General features: G+C 38.6%; 2 protein-coding genes across 3 annotated transcripts in view; one reads left to right on the top strand and one right to left on the bottom strand.

The window, feature by feature from the left end:
• Positions 1-17,876, bottom strand: part of LOC128887194 (uncharacterized) — a 97,926-nt gene extending 80,050 nt beyond the window's left edge. The window contains exons 1-5 of the mRNA XM_054142819.1: positions 17,385-17,876; positions 14,879-15,103; positions 6,215-6,322; positions 4,963-5,100; positions 1,335-3,730 (exon numbers count right to left, since the gene is read on the bottom strand). Of these exons, the coding sequence (XP_053998794.1) occupies positions 3,471-3,730; positions 4,963-5,100; positions 6,215-6,322; positions 14,879-15,103; positions 17,385-17,463 (810 nt within the window). The 5' untranslated portion in view covers positions 17,464-17,876 and the 3' untranslated portion in view covers positions 1,335-3,470. The remainder of the gene's footprint in view (positions 1-1,334; positions 3,731-4,962; positions 5,101-6,214; positions 6,323-14,878; positions 15,104-17,384) is intronic.
• LOC128887182 (histone-binding protein N1/N2) lies at positions 1,097-21,267 on the top strand. Of its 2 annotated transcripts, none has more exons than XM_054142795.1 (3): positions 1,097-1,326; positions 19,117-19,863; positions 20,121-21,267. In XM_054142795.1, exons 2-3 carry the CDS (start codon positions 19,117-19,119, stop codon positions 20,775-20,777), a joined length of 1,404 nt encoding a protein of 467 aa, XP_053998770.1. In that variant the 5' UTR covers positions 1,097-1,326; the 3' UTR covers positions 20,778-21,267. The 2 variants fall into 2 exon arrangements, with proteins under 2 accessions (XP_053998770.1, XP_053998769.1); XM_054142794.1 differs by lacking the exon at positions 1,097-1,326 and adding an exon at positions 13,407-13,436.
• The last annotated feature ends 172 nt before the right edge of the window (positions 21,268-21,439 follow it).

Raw genomic sequence — 21,439 nt, 5'->3', positions numbered from 1 at the left:
AAGTACTTGGCGCCAATCAAAATGGCTGTCGCTTTCGATAATTTGACAATTTGCTACTGAAATTCGACAGTCATTTTCTGGTACGCTTATTCGCGACTATTGTTTACACTAATATCGCATTTTATGGTAATATGAACCGAATGACATATTTCTCACTAGTTATTTAGTAAGAAAAAATATTGATACAAGCTGAAATTCATTCTCCAAGACAAGATTTGAAACCCTCTTTTCGTTTATGTAAAATATTACCAAATCTACTTTACGTTTAGACCTTTATACAGGGTGTCCCAAAAGTCGGGGGCAGGCGGCAGCGTCAATGTCCTACGATGCACGACGGAGTCACTTGTTCGTCTCAGGGACGTACAGAGAACGTTCTGGGAATGTCCACATCGGACGTCCCAAGGACATCCTACGATGTAACTGGGACGTTCCAGGGACGTTCAGGGGACGTTTGGACGTTATCTGTCAGTGTCCAGTACCGGACGTCTTATGGATGTGCATAAGACGTCCCTGAGCTATCTGGGTATCTTGGAAAAATTGCACAACGACGAAGCACCAGACGCAACTTGCCGAAACTGCGCAGACCAATGGAGGGACGCTGCGCATTCGATACGTTCTCAACGCACAGATCGCGAATATCGATGTATGTCGATCGATCATCAGAATAAATTATTCATACAATTTTTACATAGTGTAAACCAACCTAACATTAAACCACATACACGTTACCGATTCTATCGTAATAGCAGAAATCAAGAAGAAATAGAAATTTTATATCTCAGATCTCAAATAACATTTACACAACAACGAAAAGTTCGATATACATCGAACTGATTTTGTTGCAAAACACGTTCATCGAAATTCACCGGTGACAAAGATAATAATACTCAAAGAAGGCAATGATTTTACTAGTTTTAATTCTATTTTTTAAGACGTAACTGAAGTGTATATTTGCGTTATAAAAATTAATTGAATACAAACGATTGTATTTCTAAAATAAACGTATCCCGCTTCAAGGAGAGAAATGGCGGTAAAACGAAGACGCATGCGCGTCAGATGTTTCGTTCACATCGATGCTGGCAGCAGCGCTGTGCTCTTGTGTGCTTGACGCTCGCACAAGTTATACGCGTGCCGGTAATAAACCGTTGTTAGGCATAACGGTCGTTCTATTCGATCTTCCTTGCTCTTTGTACATAAATTTAATCGTAACTGTTAAACCAAAGGTCGTGATACACGAAATTTTGCGCGTAATAGTCGGAAGAAATAGTGAAAGTGTGTCTATTGCTAAGAAAGCGTCAAACCTCGAGTAATTCGAACGAAATAAAGGTACGTACATATCGTTCACATTCCACGTGCATTATTGTTCTCTTCTATCTTGTGTTATGGTCGCTAAATGTCTTGTTTGGAATAAATATATTAAGAAAACGAGACGTTTTGCAAGTTCGCGAAATAAGGTTGCTCTTGTTCGAACATTTTTAACGCGTAATATCGTTCGTAACCCGCAGTTTATTTTTGTACATACATTCTCGAGTTCCAATGAGTTCACGCTTCTACTACCTTTGTTGTTTACTACCACAAAAAATATAATCTGTTTGAATCCGTGAACAGACGTGACGTGTTAGTACGCGCGTGTGTAAGGATAGTATTGAACACAATGTGTCGCATATCCCGCGTTACGTACACTAATAACGACCGATCACGTGTCCCGTATTCAAGTATTTGCATCGCACAAGACATTGTGTATGTGTTCGCTCATGAGATCCATATTTTTGCGAAGCTGTTGTGAAACATAACCTTTCTATGGCACAAAATTACGATTTGCAACTCCAATTTTAAACGTCTACTGTGTAACCGATGTAGGTGAAAGCATCCATTGTATGCAGGGAAAGTCAAGGGTATCTGTATTGTTTATTCATAGCTCATTCTTTTTATTGCATTTATGGTACATTAATTTCGATATAACAAATAACAAGGATCAGGTAAAAAATATGACAAAAAAATTCGTTTTGTTTTAAATAAACACTCGGAGAAAAGTTTTGCTAACATATTCAGATTTCCTTTTCTTGTTTTATCGTTGAACTAGCAAAACTTGATCCCCAAGTATGATAGGTACTCTTCTTTGAAGCATCTATGTTTTCCTTAAATCTTAATGGACGAATTGCAATTCACAATCCTTTATATTCGATACATTTTTATTGGCATATATCCTCCTTTTTGCTATAACAAGTCGTAGCAAAAGCTATAATCTTCTTGCAGACACGCATATCGTTGCTTACATTGGCTCGAACAAGTTTACTTCTATACTATGCATATTACAAACATGCTTATCTCTCTAATAGTAAGGCGATCGAATTATACTATAGGCATCTATCTTATATTATGCTTTGTATTTAAATTTCCAAGCAAAATTTTAACAAATATATCTTTGGCTTCTAAAATACGTAAGATTACTTCAAATCCAATTAAACGAAATCTTGCGTAAACATATAAGTTTCTATTAACTTTGTAATAAATCTAAATATACAGACTAGAACAAGTAAGATTTTGTTAGTTTTGTATTAATTGACTAATTTGACTGCAAATTAAACCCGAGGTAAACATGTATATTGTTCTGCACTGTTCTAGATATCGTAATACAATACTATTGCAATCAAAAGTAAATCTTACCTTTCTTCTAAATGATATTTTGTATTCATGTATCTGTAAATGTTTACTTTTATCGTAAGGATTCATACGAAAAGAAGGTCTTCAGATTATACAAAGACTCAGGTACAACAGAAGTACGTGAAAACTTGTAGAAAACGTACAAAACTTTAAAATATAAGAAACTTAATGATAGAACATTCGATACATAGAAGTTTTGTATGGTTTACAAACAGAATCTCATACAACACTTCTTCGCTTGCAGTTCTTTACTCAATCATTTATATTTTTTTTGTCAGAGACTAGAAATTACTTGGTAAATTGTATAAAATGTGTTCAGTGCAATGGACAATAATTGTACTCCTCATCATGCCTTACTCAAATTCTTGACAGGTTCGATAAAGTCAACAAACAGCAGTATGCAACCCATACTGCCTGCTAGTAAATGCGAAATAGTTTTGCCTTCAAGGTGGTCGTTTTGAATCGCCATTACATTTCTGGATAAAAGTACCTGCACAATGTGTCTCGATGTCGAACTCCAATGTTAAATTACACTTTGCTTCAATATCAATGTTCCTAAATCGCTTAAGTTCTCTAAATATGATTTACTTTCTTCGTTAATTTTTTTCCCAATGTTTAATCGATTAATTGGTTGAATTTTCGTATTGCTTCTATTTTAGTTTATCTTAAATTTAGAACCAACATCACCGCAAAGTCAGAAAGAACATTTTTTTTTCTTCGTTGAAGCACCCAAAAAGGGGCTTCGACATCGAAACGCTTTATCATAACTCTTGGAAACGACCTTAAACCTCGAAGGCCTCCCACTGCTACGCTATCATAGCAGCGATAGGGCTGAAACGCATTATTTTGCTGAGCATAATCCACGCCACCGAGGCAAGGGCGCAAAGCGTGACGCCACCCCATCCGAAGTCCATGCTCCAGGAGCTGTTGAATCGTCTGGCCTTGAGGACACTGCGTGGAGCCGGTCCACCGATTACACCATCCTCAGGGCCGTCCAGTATTCGCGCTCCGCGATCCTGGGCTCTCTTGAAATGAATTATCGTCAGGGTGAACAACGCGAACGTGGCTGGAACAATTGTTCAAAATCAGAAATATTCTTCGATCTCATACTGGCGCAACAAGATTTAAAATGAATCCTTTTTGTTTTAATTAGAGAATTTCGTTATTAAAAAGAAATCTCGGGATTTCAGTCTGGGAGTGTCTTATCAGCGATAAGAAATATTTGCCTTTTATCGCACAGCCAATAAAACCACAAGCGTATAGAATAAGGCTCCGGTGGAGTAAGAAAACACTTTGGCTTATTCGTGCAAAGTTATTCAAACTATATCGACCCCCTTTCAATACAACTTTAAACAAATTTACTTTATACTACAGTTGAGTGCAGTATTCAACAGAGAAATGGAAATTAAATGGTTCTGATTATTGGGTTCGGGCACTTCGTTGCTCTTCTGTGTAAAATAAATAATGCAATATTTTATGCAGAATGTTCACACACTCCTTGTAAATATTTCAGATGTTTCTACAGAATAAAAATGAGACAAAAGTGAAGAAAGACGAAATTACATTTCGAGCTTTGATCTATAAAAGGATTGTAATCAAGAAAATTTTCAATTTTTTTTTTTTTTTTTTTTTTTTTTTTTTTTTTTTTAACACTTAAGATTTACTGATTAAGTTTTAACTAATTAAAAAAATGCATTCGCGGAGTATGCGTTTGAAACTTTATATTTAAGATTTATATTATCATCACAAAATCTGACCGCATTTTGAATTTAAATTTTAAAAAGTGTTTCAAATAAATCTGAAAGAGAATTAAATTTTACGTACCAAATTTAAGGAAATCTCAACTTTTCACGTACATTCAGTAATTAATAACAAACGCAAAGCCTCAAACGTAATATCGTCTTATTTTCGCCTGTAGAAAGATCTCCCAAAATATTACCCCCAAACAGTAAGTCAATATTCTGTGTACATCGCGAAGAACAAAAACAATTCTTATAGGTAGATACGATACGATACGAATCTTTTGACAGTGTCTGATGACAGTGTTCACCGTAGGTTCTATTCTCACTGGAAACGTGTAACTTTATAACAGCGTTTAACGTTTTCCCTTGTAAAGAACCGTTTATTTTGCGGTTGACTTCGCGAGTGCTTAGGAATCCTTGCGGTTGCCGAGTTTGTCGACTGCAACCGCGGTACGTTGGTACCGTTGAAGTGTATTCGGTTAACGCAATTACGTCCGTGACGATGTTATCCGTCGAGTTTTCCAACGAAACCACGGATCAACGTTGACAAACTTACCCGCCAAAAGGTACATCACGCCGGTAACGAGAACTGCCGATATTTGATGCCTGCACAATCCAAAAAAGCCAATCAGAACAGCGGTGCTCAGAATAATCAGGCAAACTAGAGAACAGGAAATACTCAAATTCTGCATCCCTGGAAAGAAAGATGAACATCCGCCGTTTAAGATGAACCTTTTACGTCGTTAGAGCGATTTTCGATAAATCTCTCCGTAGTAACGAGGGATTCTGAACCAAAAACTATGTATGTGCTATAAGTTTCGTGTGTTCCTAAGGATTCTCTTCGGGGTACTCGAAGCTGCGAAAGCTGCGAAAGCTTCGAAGTAAGTAATCTCCAAAGTAAACCCATCTACGTATAATGCGGTCTACTATATGGAGTATGTTTTAGGTCATTAACTAGGACATTTTGTGGTACTGAGCGAGTTCGATAACGTTTGTTAGCTAACCACGAAAGTGTATTTTACTATGTTTTGACTAAAGTCTTTGCTTTCAAAATAGTATACAGACAGCGGTATAATCAGAATGTCTTTGAAGGGCCAGCTTGTTTGACGAGAACTTTAGTCATCATTTTTTATATATATTAGGAGCACTACAGTTCAAACTTTGGTGACATTTCAGTAGGTCTTACATCACCTTCATAGGTAGCTAATATTTTAGTATCAAAGGAGTTTAGCATTTACCAGCCAATAATGAGGTCGTAATCTACTGTTATGTTTTGATTACTCGTGTTTATAAGGTTTTGTCCTAAGTTATCTAACAAGAATCTATGGTCCTAAACAAGCGTGACATTTGTTAGTTGTTGATAACTTTTCTTGAATTATAATTTCATTATGACTGTTCCCGTTAAACAATATTTAACATAACTGTAGGGTAGAATATCTGATACTAGAATGTAGCACTATAGAAAGGGAAAATTGAGAACACATTCATATAATTTTATTTAGAAAATAATTATTAACCCATTTTTACTGTTAAGGACAAAAAAAAAGTACATAGAAAATCCGTGACTGGAAACACGTAATTTTTTTTTGTAATTTTAGAATTTGTACAATAATAATATAATATTGCAATGTATTAAACGAATCTTGAAGTTTATTTTAACTTGAAAATTTGGTTTGTGAGGAGAGTATTTTAACTTGTACCGTATGAATTTTATTTGTAACCATCACAATGCAACACGCGAATAGGCCTTTGAATGGCGAGGATCGGCGAAATACGAGAAAAAAAAGAACAAAAGACGTTGTACTCACGATTTTGCCAGGCGGCACGGATCTCTTCATGTGCTTCGTCAGGCGACAAGTAGTTAATGCACCTCCCTTGCGGAAAACCTACCTGACCCAGAAGTCGTATTTCCTCCTCTGAAATGTGAGAAGTGATAAAGAAATGTAATCTTGACGCGTTTCAACTTGGCAAAACGACACCAAACAAATATTTTCGACTGGTACTGCTTTCGTTAACCCTTTCTAATTTCAACAGTGTTTCTAAAAGCGTCTTTTCGCGCTGCAAAATTGGAAACGTTGAGTCTATATTCATGCATTCCTTTATATTAAACTGGCTAGGTCAACGTATACCTATTATACGTACATACTAGTGTATTAATTTACAAGTTTACATCTTTTAGTTCTTCTACACCAGTTATATAAAATTCGTAAGATTTCTTGTTAAATTACATATCTCTTATATATGTCGCCAAGGAATTTTTCTCAATGATTTCTTCAATGCGAAAGTCTCTAGAGTTGTAATTATCGAATTAATTTTGAATCGATAGAATAAAATCTCCTCGAAAAAGATATAACGAGAGTGCATGTAGGTGTTACGAATGATTAATTGGTTTTCATTTATGTAAGTTTCTGGTTCAATTGCGATTGAAAAACGAACGCGCAAAGCACCACTTCCGATCGGAGTTATTGGTTGACCTTAATTTGAGGGGTAATCACGAATTTTTATCTGCATGTAGATGTCTCGTTCGCAGGAAGCTTTACGTATGACCAATTAACTAGCTACTTTTGATGGATGGTCGATTAACTTGAGCCACGAGCCCGGAATAGTTGAAGCGTGAGATTCGATATCAAATACCGAATAGTATCGGTTCGATGAAGAAGACGAACTTGAACGTGAATTTCCGTGAAATGTCAGGAAGAGGAACGGGAGTCGTCGAGGCCGCGGAAACTTGGTGAATTGAGTAATAATAAATTTCGAAGCAGAAATAGATCGGCGCAAGTTCACTGGGTCTAGGTTACTCCTACAAACTTGCACGCTTGTTAGAAACTCCGATAACCCTTCAGTATCCACTTGTGATATTATTTAACGAAGGAGCACTTTCAGCCAACGATAGACAAAATTTTCTTCAAATAACGAATAACTTATAGAAATCCTGTACAGCAATTTATTCGCAACGTTTATTTTAGTGAACAATTATTCGAATAAATTTTCATTCATTCAATTTGGAATATAAGATCGAATTTTTCTATATCATAGAATTCACACTGCAACTTTTATTGAACAAGTGACGGATTCTAACTTATTGCTCTGCTATTCAAATAAATGTAGGAAATATACCTACAAATGTTACAAGAAAATGTAATCACCCTTTCTTTCTACGATCTTTCCTCTTTGACAAAGTCATTGTACCGCCGCTATAAAATTCCTATAATTTTGTTGTTAAATATAAACACAATGTATGGCACGAACATATGGGATGACCTAATAGATAATCACCTTTTTAAGTTCGCTATGGCTGTATAGAAAATTCTAGACTGTAATTTATCGTTACATGTAGTACATGAAACAGAGAATTTTCATTTGACGAAAGACGAATATTATTAATTTTATTAAAGCCTATCTCGACGTGTGGTCTAACTTAATTTTATACAAGATAGTCTACACTTTCTATCATTTATACCTCATGTAAAAAAACGTTGCACAGCCGAATATAACATTAGATTCGTAATTGAAATGAATTCTAACTACAGACTTAAAAGTTTTAACTCCTCGAAGATATCGAATATACAAGTTACTCTTTTACACAAATTCCGAATGGTTTTTTTTTATAAAAGATATCATTTTGTATTCATTTTTTTCAGTAGTGTAATATTCCATCAAAAGCCATAATAAGTTTGTTTAAAAAATTTCCTTGCATCTCTAATAATATCTAAGGTAGCATTACGGGGTAGTTTCGCCCCTTCGACTCAAGTTTCTAGCACTAAATAAAAATGTATCCCTTATCTTTAATCATTTCGTGTAAAGTTTTATCAATTTTACTTGTGTCGAATCCCATGATTCAGTCTGCGAATGAGCTGTAGTGAGAAGTGTGTGAGAAGTTCTGCTTTACTGCACCAGAAAATTACCTATCGCTTTGATAAGGTTGTTTATATACCATACGCGTCAGATGGCAGTTACAACGCTTCTATGTATTTTCAAGCTTTTTCTTTTTGCATTTGCAAGGCAACGGGAAAGAGACGATTGAGATGTAAATTGTGCACACACACACACACGTGAGAATTCGCTGTAGTCACAAAATTGCCTCGGGATTTATGTGTTTAGACTTATTGACTGTTTTTCATGGAAAGGTCGAGCAGCAACGAGACATGTGCATAGGCTGCTTTGGATAGCGTTCCGTGCTTGGCGTGACCAGGTACCATCAGAGAGAGTTTTCCAAAAAATAAACGAACAAATTATTCAGACACACGCGTGACTCTAATTTCTCAAACGTTTTCGAAGGTCAGGTGTATCTCACGAGAACAAGCCGCATTAACTACTGCAAAGTGGACGGAATAACTGTACAAAGATTTGCGAAAATTCTATTACGTACGAATACACACAGAAGAAGGCACAGGCTTCTGAAAACAATAGGTAGATTGTCTGGTCCTATTCGTCTTTCTTTACTGTGATTTCTATATCTCACGCTTTCGAGCTTGAATGGGAGGACTCGACTCTCGAACTCAGATATTTGACAAGCACATTTGAACGTAATTCATCTAAACAGTTGAAACAGTTTTGATGTCGGTGTTCTTTTTTTTAATACTCTTCTCTTTAAGTCACATCTTGAAAATGTATACACTTATGTTTATATCTCGAAAACGGTATAAGCTAAAAGGTGTAGAAATTTTGCATACAGCCTTATTTCGTATGACAGTATATAAATAAATATTTATTTTGTATTCTTCATTATATCTGCAAGGGAGTATTATTCTTTATGTTCGAGATTTATTTGATGAGAATACTTCCAATCACAACCATATTCAACCTATTTTTGATTATACGTAATTGAACATTTTTCGGACATATTTACAACAAACTATGATTAGAAACAACTTCAATTGACTTTGAGTTCAAAAGGGTATGACATAAACACAAGTTTTTCAATGTTCACACTTGTATCCATATTTCAAAGTAAGAAATGAATTTTGCGAGTGTTGATATCGTTCATTGCATATCTAAAGACTATACAAAAATAAAAATGTAGAAGTTGCCTGTAACAACAAAGTTAACGAAATAATATTTATCGAAAACGAACAAATAAATACGATGTACGTTGAGGGTAACTTATTTAAAACTCCATTCAATACAAGGCCACACACTTCTATTATTATACTCTTTACGCATACAATAATCGATATAATCTTTCGCAAAATACACTTTTTACTTTCAAGTATGCATAAAAACGGGTAAATTCAAGCATTTGCTTACTACTTCGTTTCGTTGAAAGTATTCGCATACATTTCACCGGTTTCCAAGCGAGCACGAAAGCCTTCCGATACAATTGATGCATCGATTCTACGCTCGTTATCCGAAACTCAATTTCCAGAAGTTTTTCGAGCTTGCGAAGCTCGAATGGCAGAAATTTAAGGTTTCGAGACTTCGGACGTTTTAATGAATCCATTGGAAGGTGGTTAAACGTGGAACGTGAAGGATTGAAATAGTAGTTGCGGTTCTCGTGCTCCAGCCCTAACCCCCCTGGTCCCCGCCCTTCAACATTCTCAATGAAGTGAGAAAATTGAACGATCAGAATCTATAATCAACGATGATTGCACGCCTACAGATGCAAAGATGCGATCGTCGGGTGCCAGCGTAGCTGTTCGCGAAAGAAACGTCGAACTTTTCGCCTCGTCGGGAATTTTTTCAATTAAACGTTGGACAACGTCATCGCTCTTGACGTAACGCTCGGAAACGATTTCATTACTCGCCGCGTTGCAAATTTCGTCGTTCCGAATCCGCCGTTGCAGAAAGATACGCGATAAATTCGTCGTGGAATTACAGTATTTAACGAGGACACTTAGCGAAGGTTAACGAATCGTTTTCTTCGATGCTAAATAATTGAAATTATAAGTTCGAAAACAACGCTAGTCCAGATTTCAGTCAGGTGTGTCTCGTAGGAAATGATAAGAAATTGTAGTCTTATCGAGGTGTAGTAGTACGGTATTGGTCACCGCTATGATTGATTTTACCTTCTCGGATCCATGGTGAAAAGTTACCAACACTATTTTTTTTTTTTTTTGTTGCGATAGACTCGTTAGCTGTAGTTGCCAAGAGTCGTGGATTTAAATCTCAGTTGACCAGGCGCGGAATAGCTTTAAAACAGATTAAGAGGGTGGAAAAGTGTTGGTTTATCTTAGGTGCAGTCAACCCCACATAACGTAATTAATTTGTACTGCGTTATAAGAAATTAGGATTTGTACAAAATAGAGCAATTACATTCTCGTTATAAGGCACTCAGGATTAGCACAAAGTAGAACAATTTATACCTTGTTATAAGGCACTCAGGATTAATACAAAATGTAAGAAATCGTACCTCGTTGTAAGAAATTCAGGATCAGTACAAAACAGAACAATTCGCACCTCGTTATAAGGCCCTCAGGACTAGTACAAAGTAGAACAATTACTATCGCATTATATGAGAGCTTTCGCAATTTTTGCGCAATATGGAAACCACTTTCTAGGAGAGTTTACTGTATCGACCGTTTTCGAGGTTTCTAATAGACGCAGTGTCAAGCCGCACCCTAAAGAAACTTCGAGGTTCCCGTGGCCATTGAGTTTCACTAGTTCGGAGATCAAGCTTCTCGCGACGTTTCTCCCACGCTAATAATTTTCAATTGCGATTTCCGATCAGACTGTCAGGTAATATTTTCTTCTAGTCAAGTAAATTTTACAAGACTTATTATATTCAACATTATTTGACGAACTTAGAAATAAACAAAATATTATTAACGAAAAGCTGAGCACGCGAAGTAAGGCTTGATTGTGGACGTAAATTGATTGAAAAGAAAGTAAACAAAACAAGAATACAAGGAAAATAGCTTGATGATGAATATACACTGCGACAGAATGCGCAAAATTCTTACCCAGATAAATAGTTCGAATAACGAATAAATGATACAGATCTTTCCATCTGTTACTCGTTGAATAAATATTTGAAATGGATTTATTAAGAGGGTACTCTTTCTTTGAACCAGTTTCGTATCAATTGTCATGATTACTTTGCAGCTGAAGTACTTGACATAAACTTTTCAAATTTGGTATTAAAACTAATTTTGTTTTGTTTGTTATAAATGTGATTATAGCGTGAAGTAAGGAAAAAAGTTCCAAAAAAAAAATTGATTAAATGGCGGCTCATTTAATTTAAATTTGCAATTTTTTCCATAGCATTTGTGTCTTTCACTCGAAATAAACAGTAATTTTTAAGATATCAAAAATATCATCGTTCGCGCCATAATTAGAAGCGTACTTTGTATGCACGCAAAGTTTGAACTCGATCAGAAATGTGGTTTTTAAGATATCGTGGTAACATATTTCTAAAACAGAGTTTTAAGCGATAAGAACAAAAAAGAATGTATTTTTTTTGACCCAGAAAAAAGGAGTAACCCTTTAAATAAAATATATCACAGTGACGTATAACAGTTGATTGGAATCAGCGTTGCAAATAAATTGCCGTACGATTCCTTTTTTCGTAATTTATTGTTTAAATCAAATTTCGCCCATCTCTGCACCGCGGGCGGAAACGTTGCGGTGCAGAGCGCGTCCTGTGACCTCCGTCCTCACGCTTAAAAATAACGCTGCATAGCTCTCATCCTCGCGTTTTAAAGTAATGAAACAAATGCACAGCTGCGATTAGCAACCCTGAGTTCCTTTGATCATTTTAACGCTTTCCCTTGTGTTTTGACATCACAGGAGAGAAAAGATACGAGTAATTGAAGGCTTCCGCGTCACTTTTTACGCCCACGTTATGTTAATTTTGAAAAACAACCTAGCAACCACTACAAATGAACGCGATCGATTCAGAGCAGCAACGTTGGAAGTATTTTCTCTGGCATAAAAATAATCATCACACGGGTTTTAATTTTACGCTACTCTTTCGCAAAATGAAGTGAATATAGATAGACCCCCTTCTGCATAGGCTTAATCAATAAACAGTAAACTGTCTCGCTACTCACACCTTCCAAGTAATATAAAAATGGTAATCCTTTTTTTTTTGTTCGAAGAGAGAAAAATCGAATTCTGAAACTTCTTCAAGAAAACCTAATTTTAAAGGAACAATGCCTGAAATTAATAAATAAATTATGATGTATCTCTCAGTCTTTCTGTTATATCACCTTCTCTGATTACAGAATTGTTATCACTGCCTCTTTTATTAAAATTTTTATATTCTCATACTACTTTTCCATGATTAGCAATCAATTGTTTAGAACGTTCTCTCTTAAGCTTCAGTTTTCTTTGAAAAAGTGTTATACAATAAAGTAGCAAATTGCTTTATGTGACTACCAAATGATGTATTGCATTTTACACCTTCAAAGTGACTTCTTATCTGTTGGTCTTGGAAAAAAAGTCACCGTTCGAGTTGACTGTTTACGGAAATATTAATACCATATCTCTTCGACTCGGAATAATATGTGCTAAAAATCGAAGCAGCTTCTTCCATCAACGACGAATGAAAATCATTTTGAGTTGAATATACGCGAATAAAACTTGAGCGAAAAATACCGTGAAATGCGTACAGTAAGTCCCACTTTCAAGTGATTAGATCGGAACCACCGTTTTACTTGAACGTATGATAGGCAACGAGATTAAATAATAAGTAAACATAAAGGACCGATATATTTATTGTAAAAAAATGTCCATTTGAAAATTTGATTATGTAGCTCGTTCGTTCCTTTTCAAGTGAACGCATTAATTTTCATCGTTAACCGTTTGAGCGGTGCGAATGTACATTTCACATTTGTACCTCAGTCGATTTATTGTAGTATACAATTGCGTTTTGACTTTTGCACCAAAGCAGTACTTTAATTTACATCTGGCCTTGCTACTTTTACGTGTTCCTATTTAGTCGCCGTGTGTTTGTTGCACATTGGGGAATCGCTTTCAGTTGTAGGAGAATTACGAACTAGTGTTTGGAGAACTGATGGTCGAAGGGTCGAAGAGCGAAAGTGATTGTCACGAACTTTCAGCAAAGGAACGTCCAAGATGTTCACGGTCACGGCATTCTTGGGGCAGACAGGGCGATGTTTCAGATCCTAATCGACTGGTCGATAGCTTGGTCAGAGTCAAGGTGGTATCCACGTATAGAATGCATTCAAACAGCACCGCCTCGTTCTAGATACATCGGTACGATTACGTGAAAATGGTATGCACACGTGTGTTATTTAGAACGCGCTCTATGAGCGAATTTCCATGAACGTCAGCTGAACAAACACCGAATTGTACTTGTAGATTCCAAAACTTGTACAGGAACAAAATTCTGATCGCACAAACTTTCAAAGTACGTATAAGTTAACATCAGCCTGGATTAGTATCTAATATAGATTCCGAAGTATTGCCTCTATGTCTCTTAAAGAAATTTGTCTAAATAAAATGATAGATTTGACGTTCCATTATAAATATCTACACGGATAAACTTTACACTTGTATGTATTTATAATGAAAAATTTACTTGAAAACTTCAAGCCGATCACTTAATTTAGACAAATTTCTTTAATAGATATAAACGGATATTTGTGGGACTGACTGTATTAGTGTAGAAAATCCTCTTCTAAAAATAGTGTTACGAAATAACCGGTTCGATTAATGTCTTGTCCATATTTTTTTTCTGCAATGTGATCTAAAAGACATCGAATGGACGAATGTGTATAACGTTTAATTCAATAGGAGCCAATTTTGTCTACAAACCGATATGACTGGAAAGCAATTTGCCACGAGTCCAGTTGTCGTTCGACATAATTGTTAGTTCGAAATCAGTTCAAAGCTGCCGATAACGCGAATCACGCCAATTCCTTTTATACTTCGGAGTGGGTATTCGTGGTTACGTCTCTGACGATAAAATATGACCTATCGGCGAAGGGAAGTTATAAGAGCAGCTAGTGGTCTCACTAAATTATGGAAATTGTCCAAGCAAGCTTGTCAATGGGCAAGTTTGAGCAACGCTGGCTTTTAAGATTTCTTTTCTCTGACTATCCTCAATTTAAGGAACCAAACTACCTAGAAATTAATGTTGGCCTAGATTTAATGTACATACAACATTGAAGAAGATACTCTTTTGAGATATAAACTGTTTCTAAATAAGGTGGTGTAATTCCTACGACCACAGCTAGTGTGCACACGCTGTTAACACGTTGATCGCCATGTCACCCATATGTGGGTGACAGTGTTTTTCACTCAAGAACTAGAAAGATTAATTCTGAAAGTTAGACGTCACAGGAGATGAATCTAAACAAAGTTCTTGAATTTTGATGTAATTACAAAACTAAATACCACGATAAATGTTTCATTACCTAGACTTCGATAGTCTAAATAATATTTAATCTTAGCAGAAATTTTCAAAAATATTCGTTTGGCAGTAAACGTGTTAAAGTGAAATATGTTCATAAAAATTGGAGAAACAGTGTCGTAGAACGTTGCATGAATCGTTTACAACGATCACTTACCCGCAAGGGAGACGCACATGATCCAAATGCCGCCGTACATTGGCACGAGGAAGGTGGGTCGTCTGCCCGGATGATGATTTCTATGGCCGGAAACAGGACCCACCATCGCTACCTGCCCGTCCAAGTACCACGTGAGAGTAACGTTCGCGTGGGTCAAGACCTCCTTATCCCAGGCCACTTCCTCCCAATGGTCCGACATTATGGCACCGCATAACAGTCCGGTCGCTGGAACAGAGAAGACGAGGGTTCTCCGTAAAAAAGTGCCGCTATTACGTTCTGCGGGGTGTTTGGTTTAAATCGGAATTGTTACGTATCTCATGAGGGGATGAAGCTACCAAAAAATGTTTTCACAAAATCTATTTGGCTCCAATTTAAAGTTTTCTATTACAATAAATAACCATATATTCTGGGTTGATGAATTTGTCTAAACAAACGCAATTATAACATGGATAAAAATATATAAGATTCCATTTAAAAAAAAATTAATTTATTTTTCGAATCTCCCTCACTACTTTACTTACAACAAAAATATTTGCTCCATATAAATTGTCAATTTTAACCAAATAACATTTGTAGAAACATTTTTTTGGTAATTTCATTCTCTCACGAGATGTATAATCGAAACATCCTGTACATCTCGCTACTCGATGCCGTCTCCTTTGCGTCAGAGTGTCCTCGATATTCGGAGCTCCTGAAAGACGGCGATCGAACCTCCGGCGATATGCATGGTAATGAAACAGTGTCCGGAAGAGTTACGCAATCAACGACTATTCCTTTGAAGTGGCTGAAAGGATCTTCGACAAGGAACGTGAAGAACGGTGAGAAAATTATCCTACCAATGGTCTCGAGATATACGTTTTCAGAGATCCGCGATGAACGTTCGGTGTTTCAATATTTACGAAGCACTCGGTCACCTGGGTCTTGGAAGGACTTTGTAGGTCTAGAAGTAGCTAAAAGGAAGAAAGCTGAAGAGTCGCCCTACCTTTACCTTAGTCTACCTTTCGACAAACTCTTGGAGAGTTAAACACCTACTCCCTATTACGACTGTCAATTTTTGAAAAAGATAGGGGTAGGAGAAATCCAAATTGAACCCTCCAGTCTGGTTAATCGACTATCGAAGGCATAGTACAAATTTGCTCGACAAATTCTAAACACGGGGAGAAGATAAATGCTCAAACATACTACACTGCTGAAACAAGCATCGTTTTCTCTGAAAATTTAATCGAACGAATTTCTTGTAAAAGAGTACGTTCACGATCTTCTTCCAATTCTGTTGCGACAGATTAAAGGGATGAATAGCACAAGGTTGGTCGAGATCGATGACGATAAACGAGAATTTCAGCGTTTAGTACTTGCCACGAGGACAAGTCGATAAAAGGCATCGTTTTATAGGCGCCACCGCTCGATTGTGTGCGTACGTGTCATGGAAAATTGTATCGTGTAAGAAATCTAGTAACGAGGGCCCTCGAGTATAATAGAGCACAGAGGAATACTTGTTTCGAGTGTTCGTGTCCTCCTAGTGAGAAAGTACACGGTGCAACGAGTTCAACCGGTGGTTGCTGACCGTGCTGCCAGAAGTTTTGAAACGATAAAGAAAAGACGCTAACGAGCTCCATGACGACAACGCGCGAGAGGCTCGATTGCAACGCGGAAACGACTAAACGAGCCTCGAAAAATACATTATGATCTCGTCGATCGTTGAAGAGAAGAAGAAGTAATATAGAAAAGTAACATAGGAAAGCGTATATTTACATCAGTCGCTGTGCGATCGCATTGTTTACCTAAATGTACGATTGGAAGCGCACCGCGAAGGCTAGAGATTACAAGCCCGCAAGGATAGATTTCATCTACATAAACGGTAGGTCTCTCGATACAGAACAGATATTATAACGTTTTGTTTCAAGCATGTAGCGGAGGCAACGTTGCCCACGTGCTCTGGGACATCGATTCTGCTCCCCTCGATTATCCGCTGCTTTGCGGAAGCTTTGAATACAATAATTAATCAGCACATTGATAGGAATGTGCATCGATTGTCCGTTGACACTATGAAACGAAGGTGCACACACACTGTTCGAAGAGCAACTGAGATCTCCCAAAGTAGATAATCACTGTCGAACACCAAGACAAAATGTTATTCCGTCAAATATTATGTTATCGTTGCTAATTTTGTTCTCCAAAGTTATCCAGACGCGTGATCTATCTCTTCGAACATTGCGGAAAAGAAGCCTACGCAACCCTTCGAATCAGCTGATCGCGTAGCGAAGAACTCCCCGTACGCGAACGAATTAAAAATATAGCGAAACGAAGTTCTTTTTCGAAAGAAATTCCCTCCATTCTGTTCAACGTGCACAAACACAACAATTGTTCCTAGCAATAAATTTATTACGTAAGATTGCCCGTGAACCGCGTGCCGGCGAGAAGCAACGGATCCAAACAAAAACACAGCCGACGCGAGAGAAATAAAAGATGATCGAGAATCTGAAGTCGAAGTCAAGATGAGGATTACCTGCGAAAGTGAGGGCAAGCGTGGCAACGAGGAAAACGAGACGCGGACCAGGGGCCCTGGGTACACGGGTAGGCTCCATCCATGCAGGTGGTGCCCAGGGCGACCGCTGGCAGCCCACTGAATCCCGCACACCGCACCGACAGTCGCTAGTTACGCACTGACCAATCGACACCCCCAGAGATCGTCTGTTTTCGGCGAGTCTCCGCCACGACGAGGGGGGCAAACGACCAGGACGCCCTCTCCGTTCTGCGTCGAAGCGCACGAAAATCGACCGACGTACCACCCAACCGACCACCCCACCCGGATGCTGCGGACAACCCTCTTCTGCTTCTCTCCAGCCCTTTCTGTTCCTCGTTTCTTTTTCCTTCTTTCCTTCCACGATTCGATTCTACTCCCTTCGTCGAACTGTCCCTCTTCCTCTTCTTCGACGATGATTAGACACGGTCAACGTACCATAGTCCTCTTCTGCCGCATCATCTTGCGCAGAATATATGTTAACTGAGTCTGATTTCCCGTACGTTCCCATTGCGGATGGTTTAGTCTTCCTCCACTTGGTTACCAGTCTCTTGACCTAATCACTCTCGCGCATTTCGAGTAGTTTTCTCGATTTCCGCTTTGCAAAGCAACTTCCGAGCCCTCTCTATCGTCCGTTTGTCAAAATTGAAGGACACCGAGATAATCGTCTGGGCCAAACGAAGTAACTAACCTAGATCCTCTAGCTATAAACGGCTACGAGGAGTTTCATTAATCTCTTGGCAGGCTGCTCGCATCGGAGTCGCACTGTCCGCTAACGAGCTGTTTGCGATTGCTTTAATGCCAACAACCTGCAGATATTCAATTCACGAAACGTGTTCATCGAGATATTCGCGCGGTTAACGATCGTCAAATTTGCTCGACATTCGGAGCCCACCGTGTTCGATTAAATCAGCGTCTACGCTAGCGTATCGCATGCGGGGAAAAACGCGTTGTTGCGTTAGATGTGTCTAGAAAGTGCGACGTTTGTGGATGAAATACAGGGTGTCCCAAAAATGTTGTAACACCTTGAAAGAGGTGGTTCGGGAGGTGATTTGAAACAACTTTTTCCTTAGCAAAAATGTTGTCCGAGGCTTCGTTGAGGAGATATTAACGGAAAACATTGACCAATCAGAGCGCGCGTATACCGTTGGAGCGGCCGCGGTAGCGAAGGCTACGAGCTAAGCGGCCGCGCTTGTACGCGAACAAGCGACTCGACGTGCATCGAAGGCCATTGACGCGGCCGCTTAGCTCGTAGCCTTCGCTACCGCGGCCGCTCCACCGGTATCCGCGCGCTCTGATTGGTCAGTGTTTTCCGTTAATATCTCCTCAACGAAGCCTCGGACAACATTTTTGCTAAGGAAAAAGTTGTTTCAAATCACCTCCCGAACCACCTCTTTCAAGGTGTTACAACATTTTTGGGACACCCTGTATTCTACGCGTTTACGACGATACAGCATCGTCGATGATAAATAATTCGAAACAAGAAACTCAAAAGCTTGAAGACTCTTTGTAGTCCCTAAATTACTGTCGCTAATTTCCTCAAACTTTACAAAAGTGACAAACGCAAGCCTAAATTGCCTTTGAGATACTACCTGTACTCAGACCAAGCTTTCGTAAACTCGAAATTTACTGTATCGACGACTCCTGTATCTCGTAGCTAACGATTGAACAACAACCAAGCGAAACAACGTAATAAAGACAGCGTTTTCCATTGCAGATGGCCGACGTTGCCGAGAGTGCAGCATTCACCGACCCAGCGACCGCAATATCCCACGGCAAACGGCACCTGCTAGTGCGGGATTACACCATGGCTGTGACCGCGTTAGCGCAAGCTTGCCAGCTGCTCGTAGAAAAACACGGAGACACTGCGGATGAACTCGGTGAACCCTATCTGCTCTACGGACGTGCACTTCTTGGTTTGGCGAGAGAAGAAGCCGGAGTGTTGGGCGGTGGAGTTCCAGGCACGGAAGACGCGGAGGAAGACGACGAGGAAGACGAAGAGGAAGCGGATGACGAAAAACTTAGCAACGTAGACGAAAAAGAGGAAGAAGAGAACGAGGAACCGGTGGAAAAAACTGCAACGGAAGGAGCAAACAAAGAAGAAGGTAGTTCTGAGAGCAAAATTGAGAAATCAAAGTCTGCGGAGGAACCCGCGAAACTAGCAGACGAAACAGAGAAGAAGGAGGAAAAGGATGGTAAAAAGGAGAAGAACGTGCCAGAGTCCAAGAACGATGAGAAGGAAGATGCTGGAAAGCCAGACTCTAACAAAACTGATGATAGCAAAATAGCGGAGCAGAAACAAAAGGAGGAAGAGAAAGCTACGGCCGGCACGAGCAAGGAAATGAATCATGCTAATGGACCGTCTTGTTCGACTGGACAGAATGGCGAGCTGAAGGAGAATGGAGAGAATGATTCCGAGGATACCGGAAAGGAGGACGATGAAGATGAAGTTAATAATTTACAGGTATACGGTTATGTGTTTCTTGTAAACCATACATTTGATTAATTCCTACTTGTACTGGTATCGCTCCATTAATTTTCGGTACATTACTGTAATTTTAAATTAATCTCTTATTGTTCAACGTTGCGTTACCATTCTACAGTAGGACTAAATACAGAAGATTAATTAAACTATGACGTCGCTCGGGGGCGTCTTCTATATAACAAACAACTGATATTTTCAATTACGAAATTAAATAAATTTTTGTTCTTAAATCAAAGGTGGCCTGGGAAGTTCTGGAGCTGGCAAAACTGGTACTCTTAAAACGAGGACAGCCTGGTTGGAAGTTACTGGCCGACGCCTATCGACTCCTAGGAGAGGTGGCTATGGAAGGAGGAAACTTTCAGGGTGCTTTGAACGATCTGCACCGATGTTTGGAACTTTTGCAAAAAATCGAACCCCGCGAACCGAGAGCAATAGCAGAGATTCATTATCAGCTCGCGCTGGCCCATTCTTTAGGCAACGAGTTTGACGCTAGCATCGAGGAGTTCAACAAGGCCACAGAGTTGCTAGAGACGCGCATCAAAGAGCTCGAAGAACTGAAAGAACCACCAAAGACTGAAGATTCCTTTTACACTGTCGAAGGAGAGATACAAGAGCTGAAAGAACTACTACCAGAGATCCGAGAAAAGATCTCAGACATGAAGGATTTCAAGCAAGAGGCTTGCAAGTTGGTCATAGAGGGTATTAAGAGCAAAGTGGCTGGGGGCTGTTCTAACGGTGCCGGTCCAAGTGGCAGCGATTCCGCGTCCACGCCAAAAGTTCAAAAACCAGCTAGTGACATATCCCATCTGGTGCGCAAAAAGAGAAAAGCTGACGAACCAGAGACAGAGGTTGCGTCGCCATGCAAAAAGCCAACGCCAGAGAAGGCTGTTTGAATATTTCGCTTGGTTCGGTGCGTTTGGGACACTTTTGATCGTTGCTTTGTTTCGCGCGGTGAAAATTCAAACTGTACCACTAATGGAATTTTTAGAGTTGGACCAAGGTAGGGTAACGATATTCGATCCAGCGAGAACGATTCTACTCGTTACCGTGGAAAATATTTTAAAAGCAGCAAACCGGAAACACTCGTATTTTTTTTATTCGTTAATTATGATTATGGCAGTAAACCGGAAACACTCGTATTTTTTTATTCATTAATTATGATTATGATTCGCGTGTGTGTTGAATTTCATATTTTCGTTGTTTTTACGATATGATTATTTATTTACCTTGAAAGGTCTTGACAGCGAAGAAGCTGTACTAATTACCGTCTACATTGCGAGTGTTTTAAAACTCTTATTCTCTAGGACACGATAAAATATTAAGGAATAAGGTTGTTCTTGTATAAGTCTGATTAATAAACGTTAAATGATGGTTTTTTTCTAATCTTTCAGAATGAATGCAGCTCGAATCACAATGATCTAATACGAACATTTCAGATTCATACTAAATGATTCATACTGTATTTTTTAAATTACAATATTATACAAATATTTTGAATTTAATCGAACAACACCGTGTGCTTAACGTCTATGATCACATTTCTGGACGGATTGTT

This window comes from Hylaeus anthracinus, unplaced genomic scaffold (assembly GCF_026225885.1).
Source record: "Hylaeus anthracinus isolate JK02 unplaced genomic scaffold, UHH_iyHylAnth1.0_haploid 11985, whole genome shotgun sequence".
In the NCBI taxonomy this organism is placed as follows: Eukaryota; Metazoa; Arthropoda; class Insecta; order Hymenoptera; family Colletidae; genus Hylaeus; species Hylaeus anthracinus.
The sequence above is the reverse complement of the archived record's forward strand: the minus strand, read 5'-3'. Positions and strand labels throughout refer to the sequence as shown.

Coding starts and splice junctions, on each gene's coding strand:
- LOC128887182 (XM_054142794.1), top strand. Junction 19,864..20,120: donor ATGAAGTTAATAATTTACAG/GTATACGGTTAT, acceptor CTTAAATCAAAG/GTGGCCTGGGAAGTTCTGGA.